This window comes from Trachurus japonicus, chromosome 3, assembly GCF_045865225.1.
Source record: "Trachurus japonicus isolate A0001 chromosome 3, Traja_1.0".
NCBI classification, from domain to species: Eukaryota; Metazoa; Chordata; class Actinopteri; order Carangiformes; family Carangidae; genus Trachurus; species Trachurus japonicus.
This window is the reverse complement of record NC_140909.1, coordinates 2,427,101-2,442,690: the sequence shown is the minus strand read 5'-3', so window position 1 is coordinate 2,442,690 and position 15,590 is coordinate 2,427,101. Positions and strand designations below refer to the sequence as shown.

General features: G+C 40.5%; 1 protein-coding gene across 1 annotated transcript in view; it reads left to right on the top strand.

The window, feature by feature from the left end:
* Window positions 1–15,590, top strand: part of LOC146989403 (uncharacterized) — a 41,568-nt gene that overhangs the window by 19,724 nt on the left and 6,254 nt on the right. Inside the window, exons 4-9 of the mRNA XM_085773005.1 lie at window positions 4,342–4,398; window positions 7,929–8,075; window positions 9,356–9,523; window positions 11,137–11,277; window positions 13,087–13,444; window positions 14,988–15,249. Coding sequence (XP_085629131.1) covers window positions 4,342–4,398; window positions 7,929–8,075; window positions 9,356–9,523; window positions 11,137–11,277; window positions 13,087–13,444; window positions 14,988–15,249 — 1,133 coding nt within the window. The remainder of the gene's footprint in view (window positions 1–4,341; window positions 4,399–7,928; window positions 8,076–9,355; window positions 9,524–11,136; window positions 11,278–13,086; window positions 13,445–14,987; window positions 15,250–15,590) is intronic.

Here is a 15,590-nt window from a genome sequence, read left to right as displayed (position 1 = left end):
ACAACTTCTGAATAATTACCTCTTACCTCAGACTGTGTGTGTGTGTGCGTGTGTGTGTTCTGTTCTCTCATGTTGTATTACCTAATGAGTGTGTGTGTGTGTGTGTGTGTGTGTGTGTGTGTGTGTTACAGTGACAGTGTACTTTTTTTGTCCAACAAATGTTACCATGGCAACGGCTGAGAGGCTATGTGGCTCTCTGGTGCCCTAATTCACTCTGAGGGCTGAACTTTTGTTTGGCTGGCACTCAGAGACTTATGTGTGTGTGTGTTTGTGTGCACAAAAAGACACACATTCACACTCATAAATACACACACACACACCAGTACTGGACAATAGGCTTTTACAGTTTGTGTGTTCAGGCGATGGGAGGATCTTGATATCTTGGTTTTCCTGCAGCATCGTGTGCTCTCTGCGCTGAGGCCTCCACCTTCACTTCAGCTGATATATATATATATGTAGCATGTGAGGCCCTTGACGTGTTGCCATAACAACAGTTGGGGCCACAGCGAGTGGATCGGAGGGGGTGGGGTGGGGGCGGGGGCTCCTTTGTCTTTTCAGCAAATGGCTTCACAGAAAAGACGACAGGGAAGGTTCAATGACGCGGGGGGAGGGACGGCGTGACGCAGTGACACAAAAGATGGAGGAGGATGACACCGTGTGAGACTGATGTCAAGTTCCTGTATCATCTTCATAATAATCCAAATCACCGAGTTAGTCGCTTAGATTTTCATGTGTGGTTTCAACTTCAGTGGAAAAACACACAGAAGTGTAGAGAACATGGAATAAGTCAGGAATAAATACTGATGTTAAAGGGATAGTTCACCCAAAATTGAAATAGCAGTGCATGTCCATATAACGGCTGCAAATGGATACCAACTGTCTTCGTAACAAATAGACACACCAAAAAACATCCAAATACCTCCATGCTGCTCGTATGTAATGTCCGTCGAACCAGGGTCTGTCCTCTTCCCAGTTCGTCCAAATTTGACGAACCGGGAAGAGGAGCTTCAAGAAGCTTCCGCTACAAAACAAGCTTCAAATATATATTTTCGGGACAATTTCGCATTTCGGGGCTTCAATACAAGACGGACATTACATACAAGCAGCATGGAGGTATTTGGATGTTTTTTGGTGTGTCTTTTTGTTACGAAGACAGTTGGTATCCATTTGCAACCGTTATATGGACATGCACTGCTACGCCGAGACCCCCTGTAACTCAGAGAAGCCACGGAGGACTCTGAAACTTCTCCCAGCCCTTAGTCCACATGAGGGGGAGTAGATAATGAGTGAAATTTCAATTTTGGGTGAACTATCCCTTTAAAGGAGAAAATATAATTGAAGCCAGTTTCCTGTGAATTACAACCATCTTTAATCCAATATCAATCAATCAATCAATCAATCAATCAATCAATCAATCAATCAATCAATCAATCAATCAATCAATCAATCAATCAATCAATCCCATTTTATTTATAAAGCACCTTTCAAGTCAGTTGAGAGCGATTCATCGAGCTTTACAGCTTGATTAAAAACCCAATAAGACAAGTAAAGAGGTGAAGCAAAGAGGACTTGGAGACATAAAGGACCAAGAATAAAAATAGAAATAACAATAAAAGGAATAAAAGCAAACACAGCAGCAAGAATAAAAGATTAGAACGATCAATCAGTAAAAACAACTATAAACCATAGGACGTTTCACTACATACAAGCCAGAATAAAAAGGTTTTAGTTTACTTTTAAAAACGGCCTGAGTCGTCTTTTTCACAGAGTGTAGATAGTGAATGAAAAGATCCATTGTTTACTGATCAATCATAAAAGATAGAGAGAGAAAAATGAAGCTCCTTGACATTAAATGTCTCACTTCCTGCATTAAAGTCTGAGTATGAACAGTGCAGCTCCATCTGTCCTCCTGTGACAGGGCAAAGCAGAGAGTCATTGATAAAAATATAATAGAGTAAAAGTAAATCATCTGTAAAGAGCACATGTAACTAGTACAACAGGTTTTTTACTGTTGTTTTGAAAACTTAATTAAAGTTCAATGCTCTCCAGACACCACCCGCTTGGAGTGCCCTATCGGGTAAAACAAGCAATCCCAACATATTTGAAAGTAAACCTTGGTGAATCACCGGCCTGCAGGCAAATTCATGCGTGGGAGGAAACTTCACGTCAGCGGCTCGAGCAGCACAGACGTCAAAACAACAGATTACACTCAACCAGACGGGTTTCACATGTGTAAATGCACCTAATGTAGATTTCAGCACAGAGCTGGTTTGCTTTTTGAGTTCAGGTGGTGCTTCTTGTGAATTTAAAAGGTTTCTCTGTGCTTTCAAATCATCCAAAGATCGTGTTGTTAAGCCTCCCAGAGAGAGAGAGAGAAGTGAGGTATGTGCACAGTCAGCCAGAGTCGGGCCAAGACAGTCAACCTGCTAGTGCTCCATGTTTCTCTCTCTCTGTCTCTCTCTCTCTCTCCTGAAACACCAGGATCCTTTTCACTTCTCACACAAAGCTTCAGCTTCAACAAGGTCCTCTGGAAATATGCACCCAAACAAAACAGAACACATTCGTTCATCCACATTTATGCACCAGCCTGTGACACACTGAAGGGACAGTTCAAGTTCATGGACATCACCGTGTGCAAACATGCCAGATTGTATAGCCATGGGCTAATTAGGGCCACTGGGAAATCGTAAATTTCGCATTGAAGTCGATGGGACGGGCGGAAAAAAAAGAGCGAAAAAGAACAATCATTGGAGTTTTATAAACGTCTACTGCTCAGGCATACCTTCACCTAGAGACTCCATTTGAACTTTAAACAGTAGACACAAGTCTTGTGTATTGGTGTATTATTCCACGTTTCGATAGGTATTATAGATTTTGATCAATCAATGCTCAATGACCATAATTATTTTTGGAGAAATTTTGAGATTATAATGGGTGTGTATTGCACGGAATGTTCGTGTCAGAGTGCGTGACATCATCGCTTTGAGTGGGAGAAGTTGTCTGAAATCTTCTGAAACTTTTCTCTTTCCACACTCCTCCCGGACACAATTTACACTCTACACACATGATTTTTTCCAAATTTATAGACAAACTTGTTCTGTCTCTCACAATGTGCTCAAAATATCTGAGAGACTTACAGAATTTGAATTGTCAGCCTCTAAGTGCGGCCACGTCTGTCTCTACTCCTCATTGACTCCGATACAAAGATTTTCTGAGAGAAGCAGAATGGACCGATGTTTTAAAACTGCACGTTTCTGCTAAATATTTACTGTAGAAACACCAAAATCACACCAAAGCGTTTAGGGAGTCGTTGTGATGCTCACGGTCTGTGTTTTTTTCTGGTAGGAGCTACCATTTTGTTAGAATAACCCCAAACGTGAGACAGAGCAGAGGCAGAAAATTCTGTCTGCCTCAGCCTGGGGGGCCCCTATCGTCATTGACAACCACCTCAAGTTGTTGTGGTAACCTCTGATTCTCAGGCCAGAGCTCGTTAACTTTATAAACAATCCACCTGGAGCTCGTTAACATGTTTATAAACAATCCACCTGGAGCCACAAACACCAACACACACAGGTAGCTTCATGTGATTACAGTTACATACACACACAAACACACATCAGCTCTGTCTTGACCTTAAGTTCGTGGGTTTGATTCTGGATAACAGTAAAGTGCATTAGTCATTAAATAAACATTTTTCAATCAGTCAAATATACATTCAGTAGGCCTAATGTAATTCTAAAGTATACAATAAACCTCATCTGCCATCGTAATGTAACGCTTCACTCCAAGGCCTGCTGGGCCGACCTGGTGTGGTGACATTTCTCTCTTCTTTTACTGAAACTCACATTTGGGTCTAGAAGTCTTCGAGCTTAAACCTTTTACTCTGAGACAACAGTAATTCATCTTTTTATTTTAGTCAAGTCAATGAAGAGTTTCAGGAGTGAAATGTCTGTTTCGACCGTTCCCACCTGTGATTTTTGCAGCTCTGCTCTGTAACATCACTCACAGCTCCGGCCTGTTGCTCACGTTCCAGTCGGTCTTCCTCTGTCAGACAACCTGACGGCTTTTTATCAATCAGATCAGATCAATCACATGATCGATCGGCTGCTCTGATGTGGGAGACTGACTGGAACAAGGTCAAAACGTCGCCTGGTGCATGTTGCTGCTGCTGTTTCTGTCTCTGTCTCTGTCTGCATATCAGTCTTCCTGCTCGTCTCTCTGTGCATGTGCAGCAGCTTCTCTCAATCTGATCATTCCAGTTTATATCATCAAACTCTTCCTCTTCCTCTTCCTCCTCCTCTCTTCCCCTCTCCTCTTCACCTTTGCTCTGTCTCTCTCCAGGTTTCTCAGGTGTGCCTGAAGATCTGCTGCCAGACTTTGATTTGAAGATTATGCCAGGTAGGGGCATAATGTGTCCTCCCCCCTCACCTGGTTCCCTCTCTTCACTCATACTAACCCTACTGACTCCAGACAGGAACCATAGATTGTTCTCTATGTAGATAATAAAATAGATACATAGATACATACAGTGTGTAAATACTAGTAAATATCTTGTCTGATACCTTGGTCAAAGTTCTCTGAGAGCTCAAGTCTCCTGGGTTTCCTATTCTTTTGCTGCTGCTGCTTTGTTTCCCTTTTTCACTCTGAAACTGTAGAAAACTAAAATAATTCACTGATGTTGATTAAAATATTCATAAAAAGAGTGTTTCATGTTTAACTTTATGTCTTTAGGAGATCATTTCATCTTCCACTTGATGAACTGTTCACATTAACACACATTTGGACGGGGTTTGGGGGTTTTGCATGATGACTCTGTACGTAGGTGAGAAGAAAAGTTTGATAAAGACACATGAATGAAAATGATTTAACTGATTTAAAGGAGAATTCCGGTCATTTTTGACCCCTAAAGCGTTGTCCTGCTGGTCACCCTGTGTTGGGAGGAGCAAAAAACACGACTAAAATTGATGCAGGCAAACCGGAGTTACCATGGCTACCCGGCGCTAGGGATAGCCACAACGCTAACCCATGGGGGCAATTCTTTCAACCACAACAAACACTCAGAAAACAATCAATTATCTATGGTACATGACTGGAATCCTTAGAGACACCACTGAACTCATATAGTGTAGAGTAGAAACAGTAGAAACTTTGTGTTTTTGCATGTAGCCACTCACCTCAGATAGCCCAACTCTGAAACATCCCAGAAAGACATTACTATCCCATCACAGAGAGAAACTAACACTTTGTCCTTGTTGTGATGATTTCTTTACTAAAATAAACGGTCAGAGATATTTTGGACATTACCACTGCACTGCTCCACTCTTATTTTAGTAAAGAAATCATCACAACAAGGACAAAGTGTTAGTTTCTCTCTGTGATGGGATAGTAATGTCTTTCTGGGATGTTTCAGAGTTGGGCTATCTGAGGTGAGTGGCTACATGCAGAAACACAAAGTTTCTACTGTTTCTACTCTCCACTATATGAGTTCAGTGGTGTCTCTAAGGATTCCAGTCATGTACCAGAGATATTTGATTGTTTTCTGAGTGTTTGTTGTGGTTGAAAGAATTGCCCCCATGGGTTAGCGTTGTGGCTATCCCTAGCGCCGGGTAGCCATGGTAACTCCGGTTTGCCTGCATCAATTTTCACTGCAAAAACTCAAAATCTTTCCAAGAATATTTGTCTTAGTTATTTCTTGTCAAAATATCTCATTTCTAGTCAAAACTAATCTATTTCCACTTTAAATAAGACTCATCACCTAAAATTTAACGCATTTTCACTTGAAATAAGTAGAAAAATCTGCCAGTGAAAGCAAGTTTTTTGTGCTTGTAATAAGGAAGAAAAACTTGCTCCACTATCAGATTTTTCTACTTATTTCAAGTGAAAATCTGCTTGAAAGAAGTAAAAAGTGTCTAAAAACAAGCTACTTTTCTATGTGATGAGTCTTATTTTAAGTAGAATTAGATTTGTTTTGACTAGAAATGACATTTTGACTAGAAATAAGACAAATATTCTTGGTAAGATTTTGAGTTTTTGCAGTGTAGTCGCATTTTTTGCACTGGGTGACCATCAGGACAACGATTTAGGGGTCAAAAATGACCGTAATTCTCCTTTAAATGGTGACAACAACATGCAGGTGTTTGTGGTTCAGACGTCAGAGCTGTTTTTAACAGACTGATCCACTCTGGTCAGATAATCTGCTGCTGGTTGCTGTTACTCCCAGAAAAACAGCTATTATGGTCATTATGTAGTTATTTATGGTTGTGGTTAATGTGTCATCATCATCACACATCATTTGGACACTAAAACCCAGCAATCAGCCGGGTGGGAGGAGCTTTCTGCTGTTTATGTCCCGTCAGGTTCCAGTAACGTCGCTCTCTCGCTGTGTCACTGTGAAGGTTTAGAAAATAAAACATGATTCACTCCACAGTCAGAGTAATTACTGTCAGCTTATCTCTCCGTCAGTGTGTTTATATGTGTGTGTGTGTGTGTGTGTGTGTGTGTGTGTGTGTGTGTTTGTGATAATGGCTGCAAAGGAGTTCACATTACAAGCTGGTTTTGGAGGAGTAGCCAGATCTGCAGCAGCATAAACTGTCCCTTTCCTTCCTGTAGCAGAAACCGTTTCCTGTGTGTGTGTGTGTGTGTGTGTGTGTGTGTGTGTGTGTGTGTGTGTGTGTGTGTGTGTGTGTGTGTGTGTGTGAGTGTGAGTGTTTGTTTTTGGTGTCCATGTGTGTCTGTGTGTGTGAGAGACAATACCGTCCTTGGTCCTTAAATTGTTAAAAGATTTCCTTATCTGCTCTCTCCTTCCCTTTCCCGTAGCCTCGTCCCTGCAGACAGACAGACAGACAGACACATGTACTAGTTCATCTGTTGTTCTCACAGTATCAACTCTAATCTGCATCGTTCGTGGTTTTTTATTATCACTTTCATTCTGGTTCAGATTTTATTTGTTCTGATTGTTACAGAAACAAACAAGAGAATAAAATGTCCCAGTGATAAGAGACAGTCCGTCTGTGCCTCCTCACATTAAGGAAGACAGGATGTCATTTAGATAACATGTCGTTAATTATCTTCATTACACCTCAGCGGTTTTTTCTCTTGACCTTAAAGCAAAGGTCTGTGTCCTCATTAAACACATTAAATGTTGTTTTAACTTAAAGGGATAGTTCAACATTTTGGCAAATTGGCCTATTGCCATAATCCCTATAGTCATAGCAGTAGGTTCGTTACCTTTAATTGTCGGTGCAAGCTATTTTTATGACGGCGGAGCAGAGCCGTGAGCTGCTCAGAGCTACGCTACGGAGGCTCATTATGGGATTTCTTGGTTTCCCCTCATCATCAAACTCATCAAATACACAATCCAACAACTCCACAACGCTCTGGTGGACAAGTTGTGAGCTGCACATTCACCACGCTATGAGATAATAACACAACGTTACCACACAGAGTTGTTTTAGAGGGAAATTCATGCAAAACCACTGATGCGAGTTGCGTTCAGGGACAGTTTTTCATCAACAGTCTCTGTGTTTCCCTCTAAAACAACTCTGTGTGGTAACGTTGTGTTATTATCTCATAGCGTGGTGAATGTGCAGCTCACAACTTGTCCACCAGAGCGTTGTGGAGTTGTTGGATTGTGTATTTGATGAGTTTGATGATGAGGGAAACCAAGAAATCCCATAATGAGCCTCCGTAGCGTAGCTCTGAGCAGCTCACAGCTCTGCTCCGCCGTTCTAAAAATAGCTTGCACTGACAATTAAAGGTAACGAACCTACTGCTATGACTATAGGGATTATGGTGATGGGACAATTTGCCAAAATGTTGAACTATCCCTTTAAGTTCAAACATGATCAGGTCTTGGTATTGATTGATTAATGTGTGTGTTTTCTGTGTGTGTGTTTTCTGTGTCCGTGTGTGTGTGTGTGTGTTTCCAGAGTGGGTGTTTGTTGCGGCCGTGGCTCTGGGCAGTGTGTTGTTCCTGCTGCTGGTCGGTGTGTGTTGGTGTCAGTGTTGCCCTCACTCCTGCTGCTGCTACGTCAGCTGCTGGTGCTGCCCCGACACCTGCTGCTGCCCCCGGCACCGTGAGTACACACACACACACACACACACACACACACACACACACATGTATTTTTGTCTTCAAGGTCCAGTATCTGGGACACACACTTCCATATCATTTCCAACAATATTTTCAAAATAACTCAAACATTCACTCCAGAACAACTCGGCAGTCGAAGCTGCTGCATATTCACAGTTTTCCATCAAATATAGAAGTGTAACTTTATGGAACAAGTGTATCCACCTGACTAACAGCTCTCCCTCCTTATCCATCTTTAAAAGGAAATTAAAAGATCATCTGTTCGCCATGGGATTGTCTTAATACCTTGTTGTTGTTGTTTTTTTAACAGTTGCCATTGTAATTCATCTTTTGTTTCATTCTCTCGATTCTTTTGATTCATTTCAATTTATCTCTTGATTCACTGCTTAATTACTATTTTGGTTATTTTGTTTTAATTTTGTTTTCTTCTCTCATTAATTCATTTGCTATTTTATTTTGATAAGATACATTTAATTTTACTACTAGTTTATTTTAATGGTGAGGTTCTGGATAAGCCCTCCTAGGGTTTCTATAACCTCTCCAGCACTGTTTCATTGTAGTTTATCATATATTATTTATTGTATATTTTCTTTCTTCCATGTGATATACTCCTTGTTTGTCATATTTTAAAGTGCAAACAATAAACAAATAAACAAACACACACACACAGGTCCAGCATGCTGTTTGAACACTGTGTGTAGGGGTGCCACAATTACTTGTTTTCACAATTAATCGCGGTATGAAACGCCACAATTAATTGATCGTAAAGATTCCTAAATACCGTCACTTTCCAAAAAAAGACTATGTTGGAACCGTATTGGTAGATGTGCACCAAAGTAAAGGTAAATGCACAGATACTGGTCCACACGTAACACTGAATTGGTAGGAATTTAAATGCTAGAGTCAGTGTCATTTGTAATAATAAAAAAAAAGATTAAAATGAACTTAAACATTTGGTATAGACGACAATTAATGACTTATATATTTAAAACACTTTAATAATTGGTCATATTTTAATAGATACTTTGTGGAAATAATTAGTAATGTAATTATATTTTGACTATATTTGATTTTACACATTACTGTAATAGTGTTTGAAATGAATTGATGCATAATAATCATGATAATCGTAACACCGTGATTATTTCTCTGACTGTAATCGTACCAAGACAATCTGTAATGGTGACATCCCTAACTGTGTGTGTTGTGTTGTGTTGTGTTGTGTTGTGTTGTGTTGTGTTGTGTTGTGTTGTGTGTTGTTAGTGTACGAGGCGGGTAAAGGCATAAAGACGGGCAGCTCCACCCCCCAGAGTCCCATCTACCCTCCCTACTTCGTCTCCGGGGTTCCCACCATGGTCCCCATCGCGCCCCCCTCCCTGGTGGACAAGATGTCTTCTGTCCCCCCCTCGGACGGCAGCATACTCACAGCAGGTGAGCTCTCACTACACAGCTTGTTGGAAAAGTTAAAGGACAATTCCAGTCAAATCCAACCCAGGGCTCTAGTTTCTAATATTTTAGGTCTAAAACGATTATTTTTACTGTCTCCTGTTCTGCAGTATTTCTGTCTAGAGGTGGGAATCTTTTACTATCTCACAATTAGATTTGATTCTGATTTTTGGGGCTACAATTCGATTCAAAATCGATTTTCGATTCAAAACGATTTGATTCCTAATGATTTCTACTTCAGTCTGTCGGTGTGCAAAGGATCCTCATGATCTAGAGAAAAACAGGGGTACAGAAGGGGGACATTTCTGTACTTAAAGGTACAGTTCTGTCCTACTGTTCCCTATAGGGCCAATTATTGTACTCTAGAGGACCTATGTGTACCTTTTGGGGGTAAAAAAGGCACATAAATGTTCCAGAATGGTACAAAATTGTCTCTAAAAGGGTACGCCTGGAGTGACAAGGGTTTGTACCCTTTTGAGTACATTTCCGTACTTCTATTTTTCTCTGTCTGCTCTGCAAGACAGAATGACTAAAGTGTCTTTTTCACATTTATTGAGTTTTAAACATGTATCCATGCTTAGATGGAATTGTTGAAACTGTTGCATAAAAGCAATATCACATATTGCTTAAGTAACAAAATTAAAAGTGCCTCTTTATTTAAAAAAAAAAATAGTGCAGTTAAACATGCTGCCTTTTAAATTCTAAGGAAATGGAGGCCGACAGCCGGCAGATTTGTTTAATTTTTTTTATGTTTTAAAATCAATTTTTGGGACATTTTATATCAATTCTGAACCGTATTAAATGAGAATTGCGATTATTATTATATCTCATAACTTCCTCTTTCCTCTGTGTGTATGGGGTTAGCTTGTAGTATGTATTCTGTATCAGCGTTTTCCAGCTCCTTGTTTGTTCAATTTAGAGGAAATATCTGAGATGTCTGGTGCATCATTTTAGGCGCTGCTGTAAAATTCATCCTAACATTTTTTGGTGTCTTTAAAATTAAAAAGAAAATCTGCAGATTCATTCTTTTAGACCTAAAATGTTAGGAAACTAGAGCCCCAGGTTGAATTTGCCTGGAATTGTCAAAATAAAACAGTGAACTGAAACGGCAGTAGGGTCCTTACACTGCAAAAACTCAAAACGAAGAATATTTGTCTTATTTCTTGTCAAAATGTCTAATTTCTAGTCAAAACTAATCTCTTTCCACTTTAAATAAGACTCATCACCTAAAAATTAACTTGTTTTTAGATCATTTTCGCTTGTTTCAAACTAATTTTCACTTGAAATAAGTAGAAAAATCTGCCAGTGAAAGCAAGTTTTGTAATAAGAAAGAAAAATTTGCTCCACTATCAGATTTTTCTACTTTTCAACTGAAAATAGACTTGAAATAAGTAAAAAGTGTCCAAAAGCAAGCTACTTTTTATGTATAACTATACATATTTTAGGTATGATGAGATTTGTTTTGACTAGAAATAAGACAGATATTCTTGGTAAGATTTTGAGTTTTTGCAGTGTAGAGCACAATGAACACACACACACACACACGAAGACAAACGGGGGTTTGCTGTGCTGATGGGTCCAGTGTGTATCTCTACCAGTGCCGATGCAGGCCGTAGGGATCCCCTACCGCGTGCCTTCGCCTCAGGATCAGGACTCGCTCCGGGTGCTTCAGTATGTAGAGAAGCAGCTGGCTCACTTCAACCCGGCCTCGGCCTCGGCCCGCTCCAACAGCCACCAGAGTAAGCTCCGAGCTCCTGAGCTCCCGTCCCGTCCTGCAGCTCTGCTCGCTACGACATCTGTCAAAAGATCTGTCACCACGACGACGATGCGTGACTGCATGCTGCTCTGTCTCCTCTGCTGCTGCTGGTCTCTGTGTGTCTCTAGAGCTCGTTATGTCTCTGCATGTCTCTCTGCTCTCAGGCTGTCTGCATGTTGAGCTTCCTGTTGATCAGATGTGATACAGTAGCAGGTGTGCATGCCTCAAATTGGCCCATTGCCATAATCCCTATAGTCATAGCAGTATGTTCGTTACCTTTAATTGTCGGTGCAAGCTGTTTTTAGAACGGCGGAGCAGAGCTGTGAGCTGCTCAGAGCTACGCTACGGAGGCTCATTATGGGATTTCTTGGTTTCCCTCATCAAACTCATCAAATACACAATCCAACAACTCCACAACGCTCTGGTGGACAAGTTGTGAGCTGCACATTCACCACGCTATGAGATAATAACACAACGTTACCACACAGAGTTGTTTTAGAGGGAAATTCATGCAAAACAGCTGATGCGCGTTGCCTTCAGGGACAGTTTTTCATCAACAGTCTCTGAATTTCCCTCTAAAACAACTCTGTGTGGTAACGTTGTGTTATTATCTCATAGCGTGGTGAATGTGCAGGTCACAACTTGTCCACCAGAGCGTTGTGGAGTTGTTGGATTGTGTATTTGATGAGTTTGATGAGGGAAACCAAGAAATCCCATAATGAGCCTCCGTAGCGTAGCTCTGAGCAGCTCACGGCTCTGCTCCGCCGTTCTAAAAATAGCTTGCACCAACAATTAAAGGTAACGAACCAACTGCTATGACTATAGGGATTATGGCAATGGGCCAATTTCCAAAATGTTGAACTATCCCTTTAATTTACAGGCCACTAATTACGTGATAATGTCAAGAAATAGCCTAGAAACAACGGTCGGTTTCATAGTAATGTCATGTTTTTCATAAAGGCTAAAGATTACACATGCTTTTCATGCTTTGCATTTTTTGGGAAAGGCCAGAATTTTTCTCCACCAAGTCCTTAGTTTCTGGACATTATGACTCAATTACTTGTTATTTGTTGGCTATTTCTTGACATTATTATGTAATTAAAGCAGAAGTAAGCAATCCGGTGGTTTTGGCTAATGCTGCGTTCCAGGCAGGCTTTTGAAACCGTAAATTACAGCTTCAAGTCACGACTTACGACTTTGTAGCGTTCCAGGCAACCCACTCGTGTTTCTCCGACCTGTTTTACCTGTGAAAGTCACTATAACGGCCACTCGTAACTTCTGAAAAACATGAGTTACGAGTTGCCTTGAACGCACCATAGTCCTCGTCCCTACGTCACCACATTCACGCGCATCCCTTGGCTGCACACACAGAGAGGACTGCCCCTTTATGCCGTTCTCTCTCCTCATTGGATAAAACTTGTAGGATACGAGAAAAGTTTTCTCCTCGGCTTACAGCAGAGCAGAGTGACTGACAGACCCGTGTTTCAGACCAAACACTCTATAGAAGTGATTGCTGTCGGAAGATACAACTATTTAAGACTTAGATTAACACAAATATATCACTTACTTCTGCTTTAACAGCCTGTAAATTGAAGAGTTACTGAATTCATTTGAACGATTCTCCCTTTAAACATTGTGTAATCTCTCTCTCGGCCCTATCTGACTTCTGAATCATCTGCAGTTTCTTCCTTTAGGGAAACATTTTCTCCTCACGTGTTTGTTTCTAGCCGTTGGTCAGTGGTTAATGATGTTGTGTTGTTGTGTTGTTGTGTTGTTGTGTTGTTGTGTGCAGCCTGTAGTGTGTCTGAGCTCAGTTCGCTCCACGAGGGAGAGACCGGCTTCCGCCAAACGTACCGCAACGTCCAGAAGAAAGCTCTGCCGGCCATCCCCGACCACGACCACGACCCTCAGCCTGAGCCTCAGCGTTACCGTGACAACCGCAGCCCGGAGCCACAGCGTTACCGTGACAGCCCAGCGTCGCCCCAGCGACATCATCGTGATGAAGCGGACGCCGAGCCTCCTCCTCCTCCTCTTCCTCCTCAGAGACGATACAGCGACGACGCGCCGCCCTCGTCATCCTCACAGTCACGCCGGTTCGGACGTAATCATCATCATCAGCAGAACCACAACGATGAGGACAAACACACCAGGTACACACACACACACACACACACACACACACACACACACACACACACACTACGCTAAACAACTTCCAACCTGTTTACATTATGCAAAAAAAGGGCCATACACTGCAAAAAACTCAAAATCTTTCCAAGAATATTTGTCTTATTTCTTGTCAAAATGTCTCATTTCTAGTCAAAACTAATCTCTTTCCACTTAAAATAAGACTCATCACCTAAAAATTAACTTGTTTTTAAATAATTTTCACTTGTTTCAAACAAATTTTCACTTGAAATAAGTAAATAATAATAACCTGCCAGTGAAAGCAAGTTTTCTGTGCTTGTAATAAAAAAGATAAACTTGCTCCACTATCAGATTTTTCTACTTATTTCAAGTGAAAATCTGCTTGAAAAAAGTAAAAAATGTCTAAAAACAAGCTACTTTTTCATGCGATGAGTCTTATTTTAAGTAGAATTAGATTTTTTTTTTTTAACTAGAAATGACATTTTTACTAGAAATAAGACAAATATTCTTGGTAAGATTTTGAGTTTTTGCAGTGTAAGGATAGTAAATCATGCAGGATACAACCACCACACCAATCATCTGTTTATCAAATGGAGAGTATTACTGTAAAGTTTGCTTACTTGGTAAAAATTAAAACTGCACAGATAATATACAAAGCCAAGAATAATTTACTCCCTAATAATATTCAAAAAATGTTCAAGAAAAGAGAGGAGAGATACACTGCAAAAAGTCAATATCTTACCAAGAATATTTGTCTTATTTCTAGTCAAAACAAATCTCATTCTACTTAAAATAAGACTCATCACATAAAAAGTAGCTTGTTTTAGACACTTTTTAATTCTTTCAAGCAGATTTTCACTTGAAATAAGTAGAAAAATCTGATAGTGGAGAAAGTTTTTCTTTCTTATTACAAGCACAAAAAACTTGTTTTCACTGGCAGATTTTTCTACCTTTTTCAAGTGAAAATTTGTTTGAAACAAGTGAAAATTATCTAAAAACAAGTTTTAGGCAATAAGTCTTATTTTAAGTGGAAAGAGATTAGTTTTGATTAGAAATTAGACATTTTGACAAGAAATAAGACAAATATTCTTGGAAAGATTTTGAGTTTTTGCAGTGTATGAGCTAAGAGGGAAACTTAACTTAAAACAACCAAGAATAAATACTACATTAAAAAGCATGTGTATCTCTGTGGCTGACAGAGGATCTCAAACAAAGCAAAAACATAACACAATTTAGAAATACCGGTAGATTAAAACATAGTATGATAGAAAGCTATAAACAGGGTTGATTAATTGGGTGTTGATCGCAAGTGTAATACTGTTAAATGATTTATTTATTCTATTTTTTGGCTTCATTTGTTAATTATTGGATACTTATTTCTTTCTCTGACTCTGAAACCACGAAGAGCTCTAATGGATTTGTTTATAAGCGAGATACACCTACACCTTTTCGATCTATTTATGAACTAGTTGAACTATAATGATTGTATTATGGAAGGCTACTACTACTACTACTACTACACACACTTTACTGTGTGTGTTGCAGGTGGAACCCGCGGTCAGAGCATCTGCACAGGAAGACGTACCGCTCCCAGGACGAGCTGCAGGAGTTCGCCGCCGCCTACAAGCAGCGAGGAGGAGGAGGAGGAGGAGGAGGAGGAGGAGGAAGAGGAGCGGAGAGGAGGGACGAAGACCTCGGAGACTACGAGATGGACTTCCTGGAGTTCAGTCGGTATCCGTCCTACCGCAACGGGCCGCCGCAGCATTACCACGGCGACGAGAACGAGCTGGAAGACGACAGGGACAGGGACAGGGACAGGTAGGCTACAAAACTTCATCAAGTGGAGTGAGAACAATCATTTCATTTTAAATGCCTCCAAAACAAAGGGAATTGTGTTTGATTTTGGTAGGAAAAAGGTGTCCCATCTCCCTCTCACTATTAATAGTGTAGAGGTCGAGATGGTGAGTCATTTTACATTTCTTGGTGTTACTATTACCAATGATCTCAGCTGGCATCTCAACACCAGCATCATTGTTAAAAAATCTCTTCAACAGCTTTTTTTTCTCACTTCAAACTGCCAGATTTCATCAAACTTTTATTATTGTGTTATCGGCAGTGTTCTCACCTCCTCACTTACAGTGTGGTTTG